This window comes from Clarias gariepinus, chromosome 8 (genome assembly GCF_024256425.1).
Source record: "Clarias gariepinus isolate MV-2021 ecotype Netherlands chromosome 8, CGAR_prim_01v2, whole genome shotgun sequence".
Taxonomy (NCBI): Eukaryota; Metazoa; Chordata; class Actinopteri; order Siluriformes; family Clariidae; genus Clarias; species Clarias gariepinus.
In genome coordinates this window covers 26,802,291-26,820,869 of record NC_071107.1, presented here as the reverse complement: position 1 = coordinate 26,820,869, position 18,579 = coordinate 26,802,291, and the positions used below count along the sequence as shown (strand labels likewise).

At 37.9% G+C, this 18,579-nt stretch overlaps 1 protein-coding gene across 3 annotated transcripts in view; it reads left to right on the top strand.

Moving 5' to 3' along the window:
* The window catches only part of lyst (lysosomal trafficking regulator), a 227,574-nt gene that overhangs the window by 165,025 nt on the left and 43,970 nt on the right, over positions 1-18,579 (top strand). For 2 of the 3 annotated variants that reach the window (XM_053502051.1, XM_053502053.1), the window contains 7 exons: positions 3,086-3,141; positions 3,231-3,386; positions 4,634-4,878; positions 14,029-14,095; positions 14,202-14,358; positions 14,625-14,765; positions 15,006-15,223. In XM_053502051.1, coding sequence (XP_053358026.1) covers positions 3,086-3,141; positions 3,231-3,386; positions 4,634-4,878; positions 14,029-14,095; positions 14,202-14,358; positions 14,625-14,765; positions 15,006-15,223 — 1,040 coding nt within the window. The remainder of the gene's footprint in view (positions 1-3,085; positions 3,142-3,230; positions 3,387-4,633; positions 4,879-14,028; positions 14,096-14,201; positions 14,359-14,624; positions 14,766-15,005; positions 15,224-18,579) is intronic. The other variant, XM_053502052.1, reaches the window with a different exon arrangement.

Genomic DNA, 18,579 nt, shown 5'->3' with positions numbered 1-18,579 from the left:
CGCAATCCGAGGTTTCACTGTAATTCACTATGTCACGGTTCCAATAGGTCAAACATTTACCTACACTCCCTTGACTGTGCCTTCAAACAGCTTGGGAATTTCCAGAAAAATATGCGATGTCTTTAGAAGCTTCTGATTGACATAATTTAAGTCACCTGAAGGTGTACCTGGTATTTTATGGCCGATCTTTAAACTCAGTGCATAACAGTATGGAAAAATGTGTTGACCTCCACAGTCTAATGCATCATCCAAAATGAAGAAATAAAACATTGTGCTTTGAAATAATCGACCCTAATGGGAGCATGTACATAGAAAATAGAACACTTACACTTGTTGTGCCAGACTTGTCAGGAGAATGGAGTGACCAACAGTATCAAGTACATGGTTTTTAGAACCAATGCACAAGAGTAGTCATTTTGTATCTTCAGGAAAGCGGATTCCGTGCTGTGATGTGTTCTAAACCCAGATTGGAATTTCTCCAGGATATGATTTCTTTCCGAAAAAAAGTTGCAACTGGATAAAATCAACATTTTCTAGAACCTGAGATAAAAACTATAAATGAGACACTGGTCTAAAGTTAGACAGTACTGCAGGATCGAAATTGATTTTCTTGAGATTAGGCCTGACCACAGCATGCTTAAAAACATCTGGGACAAACGCTGAACTGAGGCAGCTGTTAATAAACGGGAGGAGACATGTGCCCACTGTGTTAAAAACCTGTTTTAGCACCCTATATAAAATAATGATCAGAGAACAGTTAGTTAAGGATAACCGCTGGACCACCCTAGAGGGGAGAGAGGGGGACACTGGCTTAAACATATTAAACACAGATGAGGGCATAGAAGAAAAGCATATGTTAAGACCATTAGAAGTAGTGTTAACGTTCTGCCCAACAGAAGCCACTTTGTCAACAAAATGTTTGAGAAATTTATCAATAGTTGACCTAGATACATGTTGACACATCCAAGATGGACTTGTACTGAATTGTATTACACTCTAGGAAGATTACAGCTGATGGAAATTGGAAATTTAATAAGTACATACATTTAGCTTCTTTAGCCGCATTATGATGGTCAGAAAGACTATCACACAGTATACCCAGTCATTCCACCTGTGCTTGGCTTGTTTGCAGCACTGTTTGAAGGCATGCATAGTATTATTAAGACAAGGGTCAGGTTTGGTTTTCATGGATCTGTTCTTAAAAAGTGCAATGAAGTTCAAAATCCCTAAGCAGTTGGAGTAGAGGGCGGAGATAAAGTCCTCTGGACACGGAGGAGAATCTAGCTCGTTCTGGATGTAAAAACTAGTGTTCATGAATGCAGCATCAAACTGTCCAAAGCTGTGGTGAAAGTGATAGCAGAAAGGAGAGCAGTTAATTCAGAAACGACCAGGAAGTGGTCCGAAATGCAAATGTCTGTTATTTCTGAGATGGATACTGGAAGTTTCCTTCAGCCACCGCCTGCAATCTTGGGGTAACAGTGGACAATCATTTGTCATTTTCCCCACACATCGCTAACCTTAATCGCTCTTGTCGATTTCTTCTTTACAATACTCACTCCTGGCAGGCCTGCCTCTGTCCACGATTCATCCTCTGCAACTGATCCAGAATGCAGCAGCACGTCTCGTTTTTAACCTTCCCAAGTTCTCCCACACCACCCCACTCCTCCGCTCCTTGCACTGGCTTCCTGTAGCTGCCCGCATCAAATTCAAAACACTGATGCTTGCCTACAAAGCTAAAAATTACCCAGCACCCACTTACCTGTCTGTGCTAATTACCCCACGCACCACGTTCCCTCCGATCCTCCAGCACTGCTCGCCTCATTCCACCATCTCCTAGGGATCGAGGGCGGCATTCATCCAGGCTCTTTTCTGTTCTGGCACCTAGGTGGTGGAATGAACTACCTCTAGATGTCCGTACAGCAGAGACCATGACTATCTTTAAATGGCGACTCAAGACGCATCAGTTTCTCCAGTACTTGGACTAACCCCCCCCCCCAAAAAAAAAAAAAAAAAAAAAACACACAACCTCTTCCCTGTTGTGTTGGACTAAGAGCACTTAGTTATTAAACTAGTTAACCCAGTGTAAGTATGTATCCAATGATGTAAACATTAAAGCACTTTTTGTAAGTCGCTCTGGATAAGAGCGTCTGCCAAATGCCTAAATGTACATGTAAGTTGATAGGAGACTGTAAGGTCCAGTGTGTGGCCATGCTGATGTGTGGGTCATTTACTGATTGTGTCAGGTCAAATGAGTTTAAAAATGACTGAATTTTACCATGGGGAAGAATAAAGTATCTATCTATCTGAAAAACTTCGAAACTCATTTACCAGTTGGACAGACATTAGACATGAATATTAAAATCTCCACAAATGAACAAACTGTCATATTCTGACATTAATTTAGAAAGTAACTCTGAGAACTCAGAGATAAAGTGCTTATTGTATTTAGGTGCATGATAGCTAATAGCACACAATACAGAACATGCAATTTGAATCAAAACCAGTTCTAGCTTAAATCTACTGTAGCTTTTACACGGGGGTAAATGGCAGATATATGAATAACCTGTAGGAAGGGAAAGGCGCTATTATCACCTGGATTTAACCAGTTCTCCATGAGCAATAAAAAAAAAAAAATCACGAGTGGAAATCAGATTGTTAAAAATGAAAGTTTTATTTGTGAGGTGATCATAGTATTTCGTTTATTTAACATACCGTAAAAACACAGCAATTAATAATAAACACAACAGTGTATGACAGCGGACCATACACAGCAGCTCCATCTTCCCAACAAAAATGTCTAGCCGAAATAAAATAAAATAAATGTAAAAGCTGAAATAAATTTTTTTTTTCTATTATTCTGACATTTCACATTCTTAAAATAGTGACCCTAACTGACCTAAGACAGTGTGTTTATAGTACTTGAATTAAAAGTGAAGAATTGTGAAAAAACTTTTCGTGTATTTTCTTCGAATGTGTATGTGTGTGCATGTTTATGTGAATGTATGTATAAAAAATGTGTATGTGTGGGGAGGGGGTTTGAAAATATAGTACTATGATTCATTGCAATTTTTTTACTTTTCTGTAGGAAAATCAGGGATGTACTTTGTGGAGGACAATGCATCTGAATCCAGTAACAGCCAGGTTAGCTCAGCAGGCTTTTTCTGAAATTTTCTGATTGTGAAATATTCTTTACATGAGTGGCTCAAGATGAAAAAAGTTTTTTTAATCAGCAGATTTCTCAGGGAGAGATGGAGACTGCATCATTCTGCTGGACTTATGAGGAGATTAAGGAGGTGCACAAACGCTGGTGGCAGCTTAGAGACAATGCTGTGGAGATATTCCTCACTAATGGCCGAACTCTGCTTCTGGCATTTGATAACACAAAGGTAAAGAAATAGTGTCTCCATGATTTATGATGCATTATGTATGATGCATGAAATTATGAGGTTTCAATTATTTTGAAATGTCAAAAATTAACTCTTTACAAGGCACACCTGAGAATTGACTATCGGATAATTCTGACAAGAGAATACAATGAGTGTGCCAAGCTGTCATCAAAACCAAATGTAGCTACTTTAGAGAATCTTTTCTTTTTTTCTTTACATTTTCTGACTTTATCTTTATGTGCCTATGACATTTTTACTAAATCTTTTTATGTGGAATTATAATAATAATAATAATAATAATAATAAACTAGAGGGTTACATTTTCTAAAGAAAATGTGAGTGGTGCTTGCCGTGGCAAAACACTGGAGTCATGCTAGCAGCATGCTAATCACTTTAGCATCATGTTAGTGACATTCTCAGCAACATTCTAATAATGTTGCTAGCAACATGTTAATATAGTTAGCATAATGCTAATCACACTAGCATCATGTTAACAAGATGCTAATCATGTTATTAGCAAAATGCTGATATAGTTAGCATAATGCTAGCGACATGCTAATACTGTTAGCCTCATGCTAGCAAAAAATGCTGTTAGCATAATGCTAACAGCATGATACTAATAATGTTACTTGGCTTATGTGCATCTTGATAAATGAAAAAGCATGATTGGTTGCCGGAGTTAAATGAGCCTACCCCCATGTCTCTACAACATTGGGATCCACGGTTAGATTCATAGATTAGATTAGTTTTAAAGTTCCTATGGAAGTTACAATTATATGTTAATTTTCCTACAGATCCCTTGAAAAAGTCATGTCAATCGCCCCATTCACGAATGAGCCGCGCAATTTGACACTTCTTTCATTGATCTACGACAAACGCAATAGGACTAGTTATGCACCAAATTCCCTATTATATGTTAAGCATCTGTTGAGCCCCGGGAGTAAAACTAATACCTTTGGGCGGACTATCTTCTGACACAGCTTGCAAGCCTCTTTAAATGTAAATTTGAGATATTTACCAAATTTTCGCTCTGCACTAGAATCCATCAAATTTGGTTAAATGTTAAGTCTGTGGGATTTTTTGGGGAGTTTTGGGGAAATTGTTCCGAAGTGGGATTGTATTTCAAAACACTTGTAAATCAAAGCGAATTTCCCCATAAGAAATAATGGAAACTCAAATTATTCGTCCCACAGCCCAAAAATTTTTAAAAAGTAGTAAAAATAAATCCTGTTTCTGTTGATGCGCAGGTTCGCGATGATGTCTACCACAACATCCTTACTTCTGAGCTGCCAAACCTGCTAGAATATGATAATATAAATGCCCTCACACACCTGTGGAGCTGCAGCCAGATCACCAATTTTGAGTATCTCACCCATCTCAATAAGCATGCAGGTCGCTCTTTTAACGACTTAATGCAGTATCCTGTCTTCCCCTTTATCCTGAGTGACTATACCAGTGAGGTGCTGGACCTGCAGGAACCATCAATTTACAGGTAAACCATTACAAGGATTTAATCCTGGGAGAATTTTTTTGTAAGTTTTAAAAGAATAACAATGGCAAAAATTGTTTTGTAGCCCACCTAGTTTTCTCTTTTTTTTTTTTTTTTTTATATGAAAGAGTCTGACAAAAAGCATTTGTTTAAAATTTGACATTTGTAAACCTCATGGTTAATTATGATGCCTGAAACTGATAGCTAAAAAGCTGATTAGAATACAGTGAAACGTCAGATTGCAAGTAACGCATTTTGCGAGTTTTCCCGCAAGACGAGCAAAGATTTTTTTATACATTTTGTCTTGGAAAGCCGAGCGTCATCACAACTGAGCCAAGGTTTTTTTTTTCTCTTTTGTGCTGCGAAATTGTGGGTAATCGTCTCCCCTGCTGGGTCTTAGTACTAGTCTCTTACTGGTATAATCAACATCCATGCACGCGTGTACTGTTTACTATAACACTCTGACCGCGTGTGTGTAAAACATCTTTTATTTTTTGTTTGTAAGCTTGTGTGTACAGCGTGCATGTACTGTTTTTTATTAATCACGTGTGCGCACATGTAAAGCAAAAGAAAGCCTTATTAAAAGGTTAAAAATTCATTTTCTCCTTTAGCCTCTTGTTATGTGCGCGCGCGTAATTTGACACACATGCCAGTTCTCTCTCCCTCTCTCTCTCTCTCTTTCTCTCTCTCGCCTTTAGTGTGTGTGTCTGTGTGTCTGTGTGTCTGTGTGTGTGTGTGTGTGTGTGTGTGTGTGTGTGTGTGTGTGTGTGTGTGTGTGTGTGTGTGTATTAAGCACCCCCTCTCTGCGCGCCGTACACACACACATTGCTCTTCACAGAAACACTGCTTTGTCGCGATTCTTTTCAAAGGTAAAGTGCAGGTTTATTCGTTTGTTTTTTACTTTACAGCAGTGATTCCATTAATATGCGCTCACACGAGTGTCATTAGTGATGTTACTTGTTAATTTTTCCGACAAAAAAGTCTTTCCATTAAAGTCTGTGTATGTGTCTGTGTTTATGTAATGTTTACTGTGTAAGATGAGAAGGGGAAACCGGGAGGGGCTGAAAGTAAAAGTCTCCTCTTTAGCTTCACACACATACACAAACACGTACACACACACAGAACCTGTATGCATAAATGGAAACACTTCTGTCAGAATTAAAAAAAAAATTTTTTAAGGTAAAATGCAGGTTAATTTTTTTTATTTTTTTTTTTACTTTATATTGTGTATTAATTATTTTTATGTATTTTTTTGGACTGTATAATTTAAACAAATAATTTAAGTTTCCATAATTTTTTATGGAAATATTAAATTTGGTTTATGAATGTTTTGTAATATGAGCCCGTTTCCGGAATGAATTATGCTCGTAATCCGAGGTTCCACTGTATATGAAAAAATAGCTTACTGCATGCAACATTAAGTAAAATAAGTACATAATAATTAATTACTGGCTGTTAAAAATAATTTATTACAATTTATTAACTCTAATGTTTACTTTGCTGAATTTGTGCCCTGGGTTTCTGTCTGAAATTTTTAAAAAGGGATTTTGAACCATTCACTATGTGATGCTGGTGGAGGAAAACATTTCCTGACTCGCTCCTTTAAAACACCCCAAAGTGGCTGAATAATATTTAGATCTGGTGACTTTGCACGCCATGGGAGGTGTTCATGGAGCGCCATTCAAACCGACTTTTGGCATTGGCACGAGTGACCAAAGGTTTGCCTATAGCAGCCCAGCCATGTACATTGACCCTGTGGAGTTCCCAATGAACAGTTTTGGCGGAAACAGGAGAGTTGAGGTGCACATTTAATTCTGCAGTGAGTTGGGCAGCTGTGGTTTTATGTTTTTTGGATACAATCCAAATTAGCACCCGGACATCCTTTTCAGACAGCTTCCTCTTGTGTCCACAGTTACTCCAGGTGGATGTGTTTCATGCTTCTTGGTGGTATACTGACATTACCCTAGAACCGTGGCTCTTAATACATCACAAAGACTTGCCGTCTTGGTTACAGATGCGCCAGCGAGACACGCACCAACAATTTGTCCTCTTTTGAAATCTGATATGTCACCAATAATGCTGTGTGCATTGCAATATTTTAAGCAAAACTGTGCTATTACTCTGCTAATTAAACCTTCACACTCTGCTCTTACTGGTGGAATGTACAATCAATAAAGATTGGCCACCAGGCTGGTCAAATGTAGCCATGAACCCTCCAACAGTAAATTGGCCAGTGCTTCAGTTTCATTGTCCAAACCCATATATGCAAATAGCCAAGCAATCTTGTGTCAAACATTTAAAAAGCTTGATAGTCCCGCAGCATGATACTGTAGATGCCCACAGCATGACATAAAAGCTGATAATTGCATGTGACAACATGTGCAAACACCACTGCCCACCGCCCAAACAGAATTTCTGTTTTATATACAGTACAGTATACTGTGGATGTCAAGACTGTTTATTTTTTTAGTAAATTGTTCTCTCAATAGTTTATTTCTAATGAAATATTACATTTTTTAACACTAAGGAAGATTTTATCCATAGGATTACTACTGTACTTTACTCTTTTTAGGGGGGAAATTATGGATTTTTCCTTATAACTTCTACTACGTAAACGCTATTGAAAGAGGCTGCATTAAATTTTGAATAATTGACAGTTACCAAAAACACTTTATTATTAGACAAAACCTATGCCTTTAAGAAATAAATATAATTTAAATGCATCTTTTAATGTCTGAGAATGTTGCCAAAAATTCCTTTAATGCCCTATAAAGGTTGTCATTTGTACAAAAATGGGAGGTTGTTCCAATGATAACCCACAACTCACTGCCCTCTGTTCAACAATAATAATAATAGTATAAATGTTTTGTCGCAGTTCTCAAGAATGTCTGACGTATACTTTATGGATATGCCTTTAAAGTCCCTGGGGAAACATCGCCTTGCTCTACACTTATGCCACAAACTTTCAGACTTTTAAAGAGTGGACTATTGATGGTTTTCTCTTGCCAGCCATGCTTAGTGACCCCACCTCTCCACACACCTGATGGGTGTGCCATATGGGAAGGCCGTATGCCACGTGAGCCCTTTGAAATGAGCCAGGATCCAAAAACATTTACTGTAGGTGCATACCCATCACTGATGCATCCGTGACACGCTCATTCATACAGGGACGGTCATGGTCAAGGACGATTTAGGGAAAAAATTTATCAGTAGCTTAAAGCCTTAACCCTCTGATCTACCACTACCCTTACTTCTACTATTATTAATAACAACAACAACTTGAGACAATTTCTGGAGAAACTATGAAGAGGTGCAGGGATGCATGAGTTTTCCTGGACAAAATGATGAAAATCGCTCTTTTCTAGGCTTTATGGGTCCTGAGATATTCATTAACCTATTCTGGGTGCGAGTTGAGGGCGTGTGGTTTAGCTCAGTTTTCTAAGCAACAGCTGTGTCTGCATGACACACACCGATATAACCTGATATTTTGTATATACTCTAATAGAACAGTGACTGCTGTTTTTTTTACACACATCTTGGAAACTTTTAGTGGTATAAGACTATTTTTGGAACAATCAGAAGACCTGGCTGAATGTTTTCATATACGTTTTGTGGGGATGTATGCAAAGTTGTTGCAACTCCAGAGAAGATGTTTTGAAGGAGTTATTTATTTTTGGTTGACATGAGTTTTTTCCCTGTGAACATTAGAGAGCGTTAGATATGATGTGTCTTGTTTTCCGATTGGACTAAAAACATGAGTTAGGAGTCACAGGAGCAAAAAGGTTTTGGTCCCAAATACATCATGACTCATTCAATCATGCTTAGTAGAACTGGCTAAACATTTTCATACAGGTTTTGTGGATGTGCATGCAAAATTAAGGGAGATACAACCACCTATCCCTAAATCTAAAAACCATAATTTTGGGTCAGGCACTGTTCCCTCTATAGGTAAATGTCAAAATGTTTGCTAAAAGTATGATGATAATACTAGGGTGCCGCTATTACTAATAATAATAATAATGTTGTTGTTGGTCTCTCGGTTGCTCCTGGCAAGGGTTCGCCACAGCGGACCACCTGGTCCGTACATACAGGTGCATCTCAGTAAATTAGAATATTATCAAAAAGTTGATTTATTTTCGTAATTAAATTCAAAAAGTGAAACTTGTATATTATACAGATTCATTACACACAGACAAGTGTTTATTATCTTTATTTTTGATTATATCTTATAGCTAAGGAAAACCTCAGAAAATTTGAATGTTACTTAAAACAAAAACAAAAAAAAAGATTTTTTAAACAGTTGAACTGCTGGAAAGTATAAATATGTACAGCTCACTTTGCATGAATTACTGCAGCAACGCGGCATGGCATGGAGGCAATCAGTCTCTGGCACTGCTGAGGTGTTATGGACCCTAATATCGACCTTCAGCTCTCCTGCGTTGTCAGGTCTTGTCTTTCATCCTCCTTATCACGGTACCCCATAGATTTAGGTCGGGTGAGTTTGCTGGCCCATCAAGCACAGGAACACCATGGTATTAGTGCTTTTGGCAGTGTGGGCAGGTGCCAAGTCCTGCTGGACAATTAAATCAGCAGGATTAAAGATAAATCTTCATAAAGCTGGTCAGCAGAATGAAGCATGAAGAGCTCTTAAACTTCCTGGTAGACAGCTGCGCTGACCTTGGACATGATAAAACACAGTGGTCCAACAGCAGCAGATGACTGGGCTCCCCAACCCACCACTGACTGCAAACTTTAAACTGGACTTTAAGCAACTTGAATTCTATGCCTCTCCTGTCTTCCCCCAGACATAGGGACCTTGATTTCCAAATGAAATGGAAATTTTACTTTCATCTGAAAAGAGGACTTTGGCCCAGGTAAGATACCTCAGACGTTGTCTCTTGTTCAAGAGTGGCTTGACACAAGGAATGCGACAGTTGTAGCACATGTCCTGGATACGTCTGTGTGTTTTGACTCTTGAAGCACCAACTCCAGCTGATGTCTACTCCTGTTGAGTCTCCCCTAAATTCTTGAATGGGCTTAGTTTTACAATCTCTTTTAGGCTGTGGTTATGCCTGTTATCTCTTTTTCTACCCTTTTTTTTTTTTTTTTCATTCAACCCTCCATTAATGTGCTTGGATACAGCACACTGTAAACAGCCAGCTGCTTTAGCAATGACTTTTTGTGGCCCACTGAACCGGACTGAGGGACAATGTAAAGGCTCAGGAAACCTTTGCAGATGTTTTGAGTTAATACGCTGATTAGAGTGTGACACCAAGAGTCTCCAATATTGAACTTTTTCACAATATTCTTATTTTCTGAGATACTGAATTTGGGGTTTTCATTAGCTGTAAGCCATATTCATCAAAATTAAAAGAAATAAACACTTGAAATATATCAGTCTGTGTATACTGAATCTAAATACTACAAATATTAATATAATTCAAAATCTAAACAACACATAATACTGTAGCTTGTAATTAATTAATTATATGTGAAATACAGAAAGAGCTAAATCAATACACAAAAATCTAATCAATTACGGAAATAAATCAACTTTTCAATGATATTCTAATTTATTGAGATGCACCTGTACAAGCTTGATAAGGGTTTTACGCTGGATGCCCCTCCCATTTTATCCAGGCAGTTTTATCAAACATAGACAGTCTCTGTGATCAGTGACCAGTATCTGCCAATGTACTTCCAACAGTAAAGTGTTCTATATGAACATATACAGTATGCTGTTCGTGACAATGGTCTAGGGATGCTTGGCTGGTCAAGTCTAGGTTTAGCAACGTTAAATTAAGGTCAGTTGATGTTTGAAATATTCCAAGATGACAGTGCCAAATTCATTTAGCTCAAATTGTGAAAAGGGAGTTCTAGAAACATGAGACATAATTTTCAGACATGGATTAGCCACCACGGAATCCAAACCTCAACCCCATTAAGAATTTTTGGGATATGCTGGAGAAGGCTTTACGCAGAAGTCTGATTCTATTCAATTCAATTAAATTTTATTTGTATAGCGCTTTTAGCAATTTTCATTGCCGCAAAGCAGCTTTACACAGTCAAAAAATTATTTAAGTTTGTATGAAATGTGAATTTGAATAAATCAAAATGGTCAGTTTGTCCCTGGTGAGCAAGCCGAGGGCGACAGTGGCAAGGAAAAACTCCCTGAGATGGTAATAGGAAGAAACCTTGAGAGGAACCAGACTCAACAGGGAACCCATCCTCATTTGGGTGAAACAGAAAGCAGTAAATGATCTGCATTTATACAGTGTGTAGGGTGGGAGGCAGTTCAGCTATAATAGCTGATGTTAATTGATGTTAATATGGAGTCCAGGTAGTTATTGAAGACACAGGTAGACTTGTAAGAAGGTTCAGTCATGAACTATCGAACTGTCAAGTCCCCAGAGAAACAGTTGCCAACACCAGTCAAGGCCAGGACCATTTTCTAGGTAGAAAGAATCATTCCCAGACACCAGACGCATCCCAGAGAGACACACGGGGCATCCATGTGACGAGATCTTCAGCCAGAAGCGGGGCACCAGGATGGGTCAGACAGGTCCGGGGGGCAGAGGGAGTCTGGATCACTGGCAGCTCAGGAACGACAAGTGTAGCTCGACAGAGAGAGAGAAAGAGTGAAAGGGGGAGACAGGAGGAGAAAGGAAAGAGAAAGAGAGGGGGGGGAGAGAAGAAGAGGAGAGATGGCAGTTAGGTATGGTCACAGTCACACAATGTATAATGTGAATGTATATTAACTGTAGAGTGCAAGCAGAGACTCCAGCAGGACTACTATGACAGCATAACTAAAGGGGAGAGCCAGAAGGAAACACAAACATGAGGGCTTCCTGACATGTAAAGCAAACAATCACCTCACCGTCAGCAAACCTGAGTGATCAATGAGAGTGGGGAGGACAGCATCCAAACATACCAGTTCACCAAAATACTCTACGTCCATGAGTCCCCCAGATCTGCTCCTTTACCTATGGCAAATCTATTTATAAAAATGCTTGGCTAAACAAATAGGTTTTTAGCCTGGACTTAAACACTGAGACTGTGTCTGAGTCCCGAACACTATTTGGAAGACTATTCCATAATTTTGGGGCTTTGTAAGAAAAAGCTCTGCCCCCAGCTGTATTTTTCATAATACGCGGCGGTACTGACAAGCAGCCTGCATCCTTTGATCGAAGTAGGCGTGGCGGATCGTAAGACACTAGCAGTTCGCTCAGGTACTGCGGCGCGAGACCATTTAATGCTTTATATGTCAAGAGTAGTATTTTAAAATCAATGCGAAATTTCACAGGGAGCCAATGGAGTGAAGATAAGATAGGGGTGATGTGCTCATATCTTCTGGTTCTAGTGAGGACTCTCGCTGCTGCATTCTGGACTAGCTGAAGCTTATTTATGCATCTAGCTGAACAACCAGACAGTAAGGCATTACAGTAGTCCAACCTAGAGGTGATAAAAGCATGAACTAGTTTTTCTGCATCGTTTAGCGACAATAAATTTCTTATCCTGGCAATATTTCTGAGGTGAAAGAATGCTATCCTGGTAATATTATCTACATGTGCTTCAAATGAAAGGCTGGAATCAATAATCACACCAAGGTCTTTCACTGTTGCATTTGATGGAACAGAAAGGCCATCTAAAGTTACGGTGTGATCTAAAATTTTACTCCTAGCTGTATGCGGTCCTATGACTAGAACTTCTGTCTTATCCGGATTTAGCAAAAGGAAGTTAATTAGCATCCAATTCCTTATGTCCTGCACACATTGCTTAATTTTAGTAAGCTGTTTTTTCTCATCAGGTTTTGCTGAGACATATAACTGTGTATCGTCAGCATAACAATGAAAACTAATACCATGCTTACGGATTATGTTGCCAAGAGGAAGCATGTAAAGGGAAAAAAGCAGTGGACCTAAAACTGAACCCTGCGGAATGCCAAACTCCACTAGAGAACATGCAGAATAATCACCATTTAAGTCTACATACTGATAACAATGGGTCAGATAGGATCTGAGCCAGGAGAGGGCTGTACCCTTAATTCCTACTACATTTTCTAATCTGTAAAGAAGAATAGCGTGATCAACGGTGTCAAAAGCTGCACTGAGGTCAAGTAATACAAGCATAGTTACACAACCCTGATCAGAGGCCAATAGAATGTCATTTACTACTTTAACGAGTGCTGTCTCTGTACTGTGATGAGGCCTAAATCCTGACTGATACAGTTCATGTATGCCATTTCTATGTATATATGAGCATAGCTGCTCCGCTACTATCTTTTTCAGAATCTTAGAGATAAGGGGGAGGTTTGATATTGGCCTGTAACTGGACAGCTGACAGGGGTCGAGGTCAGGTTTCTTAATTATTGGTTTGATAACTGCTAATTTTAAAGATTTTGGAACATAACCAATGCTGAGTGAAGAATTAATTATTCTCAACAGGGGTTCTGTTATTGCTGGTACTATCTGTTTAAGAAAATGTGTCGGTACAGGATCTAATATACAGGTTGATGAATTTGAAGAAGAGATGAGTGAAATTAGTTCATTCTCTTCAAGGGGAGTAAAGTATTCTAGGTTCTGATCTGACATGGCTAGATTAACATCTGCATCAATTACATTGTTCGGTTTCAAAACCTCAATTTTATGCCTAATATTTACAATTTTATTATTAAAAAAGTTCATGAAGTCCTCACTATTGAATATTCTCCCATCATCAATTTCAAATCTTGGACAGAAATTACTGGATGAAAATAAAGGCTGTGGCATTTTATAGGCTTATCAAAATGATGATCTGGTCGAAATTAAACCAAAAGGTGGTCTATTGAATTAGGCTGTGTGATTTATTTATTTATTTGTTTGTTTGTTTGTTTGTTTTGTTGGGCAGTGTATATTGAGAAGAGGTGTTTTAAAGTATTTGGTTGCTAAGTTATAGAAATGGTCTGGGTTCAAGCCTCATCACCACCAGGCTGCCAGGGAATATTAAAATAGAAATCTTTTTTTATTTTTGTTTTTCTATTTTATTTGTTCAGTATAAGGCTCTTCTGTGTTTGATTACAATGTATGTTTAATAACAGTAATACTTTAATAAGTTACAGTAATATGTTTATAAACATTTAATAAATACTTACTACTTCATATTGTATTTTGGCAGAAACCTGAGCAAACCTATTGCAGTGCAGTCAAAAGAAAAAGAGGACCGATATGTAGATAACTACAGGGTATTGATTTAACTCTTTCTGTATTTCAAATATCATTAATCAATTACAAGCTACAGTAATATTTGTGTTTATCTAAACTTAATAGTTATATGACCGTCTTTTGTAGTATTTGGAGGAGGAATATAGGAAGGGTACTCGTGAGGATGATCCCATGCCCCCTGTACAACCATACCACTATGGCTCCCACTACTCCAACAGTGGTACCGTTCTGCACTTCTTAGTCCGGATGCCTCCCTTTACCAAAATGTTTCTGTCCTATCAAGGTAATCTCACTCTCTAATTACAGTACATTAAGTTTTGAATATTGAAAGTCCTGTATTTCCGGAGCTACCAATGCCTTCAGTGAGGCTGATACTGTATTTAAATGGTACTTTGAACTAAACAAGGCTGTCTAAAAAGGCTTACGTGTGAAGTTTTTAAAAGCTGCTTCAACCATGTTTTTTATTTCATTTCTTCTTTTGTTTCTCTCTATGGATTACATATTGTAATTTATACAAATTATGATTATTTTTTTCTCTTATGCTCATAGACCAGAGCTTTGATATTCCTGACCGGACCTTTCACTCCATGGAGACCACATGGAGACTATCCTCTTATGAGTCCATGACTGATGTTAAGGAGCTGATCCCAGAGTTTTTTTATCTGCCAGAATTTTTAGTCAACAGAGAAGGTATCCCTTTCAGTCACCATATTTTCCACAATTTTCCCTTTCGTGTCTTTTGAACTAGCTGGTATATTGCTGCATTTTCATCTGTATTATTTTTTTACCTGGTTAAACATTGAATTCCGAAAAAAACCTGGACAGTCAGGTGAAAATGTATTCTATTTTTTTATTTGCAAATTCTTAAAAATCTTGTAAATATATTATCATTTTACCATGTTAAGCACATGTTTCTTTTTCTAATTGCAGGTTTTGACTTCGGGGTTCGGCAGAATAGTGAGAGAGTGAACCATGTAAATCTGCCTCCATGGGCCAGGAACGATCCAAGGCTCTTTGTGCTGATCCACAGACAGGCTCTTGAGTCTGAGCAAGTGTCTCAGATGCTTTGCCACTGGATAGACTTGGTGTTTGGACTGAAACAGAAGGGGAAGGCTGCTATCCATGCCATCAATGTGTTTCACCCTGCGGTTAGTTTTTATTTGATTGAGAGGTCTTGTGCAGTTAATGGACACTTTTGTTGAACTTTTGATTCAAAATGTAGTCTATTTCTTGTTGGTATAATTATTTATACATTTCTGGTATGTTTTTTTTTTTTTTTTTTTTTTTTTTTTTACTAGATTTGATTAGATTTATTAACTTAGAGCATACAGTGCATCCGGAAAGTATTCACAGCCCATCACTTCACAGGCACTTCACAACCTTATTCTAAAATGGATTAAATTTATTTTTCCCTTAAAATTCTATACACAACACCCCATAATGACAACATGAAAAAAGTTTACTTGAGATTTTTGCAAATTTATTATTTTTTTAAAAATGAGAAAGCACATGTACATAAGTATTCACAGCCTTTGTCATGAAGCTCAAAATTGAGCTCAGGCGCATCCTGTTTCCCCTGATCATCCATGAGATGTTTCTGCAGCTTAATTGGAGTCCACCTGTGGTAAATTGAGTTGATTGGACTTGATTTGGAAAGGCACACACCTGTCTATGTAAGGTCCCACAGTTGAAAATTTATGTCGGAGCACAAACCAAGCCTGAAGTCAAAGGAATTGTCTGTAGACCACCGAGACAGGATTGTCTCGAATAGAAGAAGTTTAAAACCACCAGGACTTTTCCTAGATCTGGCTGTTATTTGCATTTTAGATGTCAAAAGGGTTTTGTGGCTACCTGTGTTTTCTTTTCTGTGGAAAACCAAATGGCTCTTTGAGTGTTTAAGTTTGCCGACCCCTGGTCTGAGAGAAAGAAGGTACATTTCTCTGGGTAGATTCTTTTCTTTTTTTTAATTTCATGACATATTGTCAAGCACTAGAGCACTGACTATAGAATATGTTTTATTTTTGGCAGAGTGAGTACTTGCATCATTATAAGGTGGTTTCCTCCTTAACCAGCATTCTAGCTAGTGTTCACACTCTGTCCATCCATGTCTAAACTAACCAGTTAAATAATTAATTTGCATACAAAAATAATAATAAAAAATTGGTCTAAAACATTTTCTGTTGTAATGCCTACATGGTTTCATAAACTTCCAATGCATATAAACACATCCATTGAATTGTACATTTATTCATTATTAATTTATACAGTACTTTCATTCTCTTAAGAAAGTGACACATTTAAGATTTTAGCAAGAAGCAAATCACCTTCATGGTGTCAACAGCATCCTCTTTAGCTGTGTAAAAAAACACATTAAAATATTGTTTATCAGTAACTCAGTCTGATAGATATTTAAAAAACATCACTGCTACTTGAGTAAAGAAATTGGACTGCTACTTCTACATGTAGTGAAGCACATTTATTGACTAGTATTTATAGGAAACTTGAGTATGGAGTTTGGAAACTTACCATCTTACTCTATTTGGAATTCAACCCCAGAACAGTTGGCTATTAATTAAAAAGCTTGAAATGTCTGTGCCATTCCAAATCATGTATGATCAGGGGAAACAGGATGCGCCTGAGCTCAATTTTGAGCTTCATGACAAAGGCTGTGAATACTTATGTACATGTGCTTTCTCATTTTTAAAAAAATAATAAATTTGCAAAAATCTCAAGTAAACTTTTTTCATGTCGTCATTATGGGGTGTTGTGTATAGAATTCTAAGGGAAAAATAAATTTAATTTATTTTAGAATAAGGCTGTGACATAGCAAAATGTGGAAAAAGTGATGCGCTGTAAATACTTTCCGGATTCACTGTAACTATGGGGATTTGCACATTTAGCTATAGAAGTCATATAAGTAAAGTCATAGAATACAAGGCCATTTCAATTTATGCCAAAACCCTAATATTTTTGGCACTATATTTATTCACGTTTTTCGGTATTTTTGTGGTGTGTCCCAAATCTTGAATTGGTCTTTTATCATTTGGTAAAAAAATAAAACTATTCAGGCCAGATATATTCTTGACGCTAAATTTTTTTATGCCATGTGAACAAAGTGTGTCATCATTCTTCTATACAATACGTGATTTGGTTAAATGTTCACATACAGTGGAACCTTGGATTACGGGCATAATTTGTTTCAGAAGCATGCACGTGAATCAAAAAGTGAATTTCCCCCATAAGAAATTGAAATATGAAAACTCACATTATTCGTTCCACAACCCAAGAAAATAAATATATTAAAATAATTAATACAAAATATAAAGTAAAAATAAAACAATTAATATGCATCCTTAACCTTTGAAAAAAGTAAGATGACAGTTAAATGTTTGTTAGTGATTATGCGCGCAGGCGCTGTGTGTGTGTGCGTCTGTGTGTTTGTTCGTGCACAGGCTGTGCATGACACTCTTCCCCCCTCATCTTACAGAGTAGCCCTACTGTGCGGGATGACTTTTATATACACACACACACTCACACAAATGGAAACACTGTTTTATTGGGAAAATAAACAAGAAACCTCTGACACTCGAGTGGGCACACACACTAAGGGAAACACTGCTGTAAAGTAAAAAATAAAACAAATTAACTTGCACATTACCTTTGAAAAGAATCGCGACAAAGCAATGTTTCCGTTTGTTTTCCGTTAACTTAGAAGCATTCATTGTAATGAAAAATCAATTTTCAACCGAACCTTGTGAAAAAATCTGCCATTATGTTTGTGTTTAATGCCAATGCTAAAAAGAAGAGAACAGCATGACTATCCTAAAGGTGATGATATGGTGCAGCATAGCATATCATCTTGTTTTAGGTCATACCTCAATAGTCATGAATATATACAGTGCTGTGCATACTTTACCAGAAACAAGTGTTTTCTCTGTCTGGGTTCTCGGCCCAACTCGATTGCCATCTCTGTGTGCATGGAGTTCTCCCCGTACTTGGTGGGTTTCCTCTCGGAACTCCGGTTCCCTTCTACAGTCCAAAGACATGTAGGTTAGGTTTGATTGGCGTTTCCAAATTGCCCATAGTGGGTGTGTGTGTGTGTGTGTGTGTGTGTGCGTGCGCGTGTGTGTGTGTGTGTGCGCGTGCCCTGCGGTGGATTGGCACTCTGTCTAAGGTGTACTCCGCCTCATGCCCTAAGCCTTCTGGGATAGGCTCCAGGTCCGCACGATCCTAAATACTATGACAATAGTCATTCAGAGAGGTCAATAACTAATAAAGCGGTATAAGAGATGAGTGAGTGAGTGAGTGAGTGAGGTGTTTTCTCTGCTGTGTTTTCCTCCTACAGCTACACTTTGCTTCTTTTTACTTTCATACTTTTCTCTGCAGCTTTCATCTTTGCTTGTAATATGAGCTTGTGCTTTTCTTTTTTTCCACTTTTAATTTAATAATATCAGTAATTGGAATGGTGGGCACAATTGTAGATAAAAATGGCGGCGGTCAAACC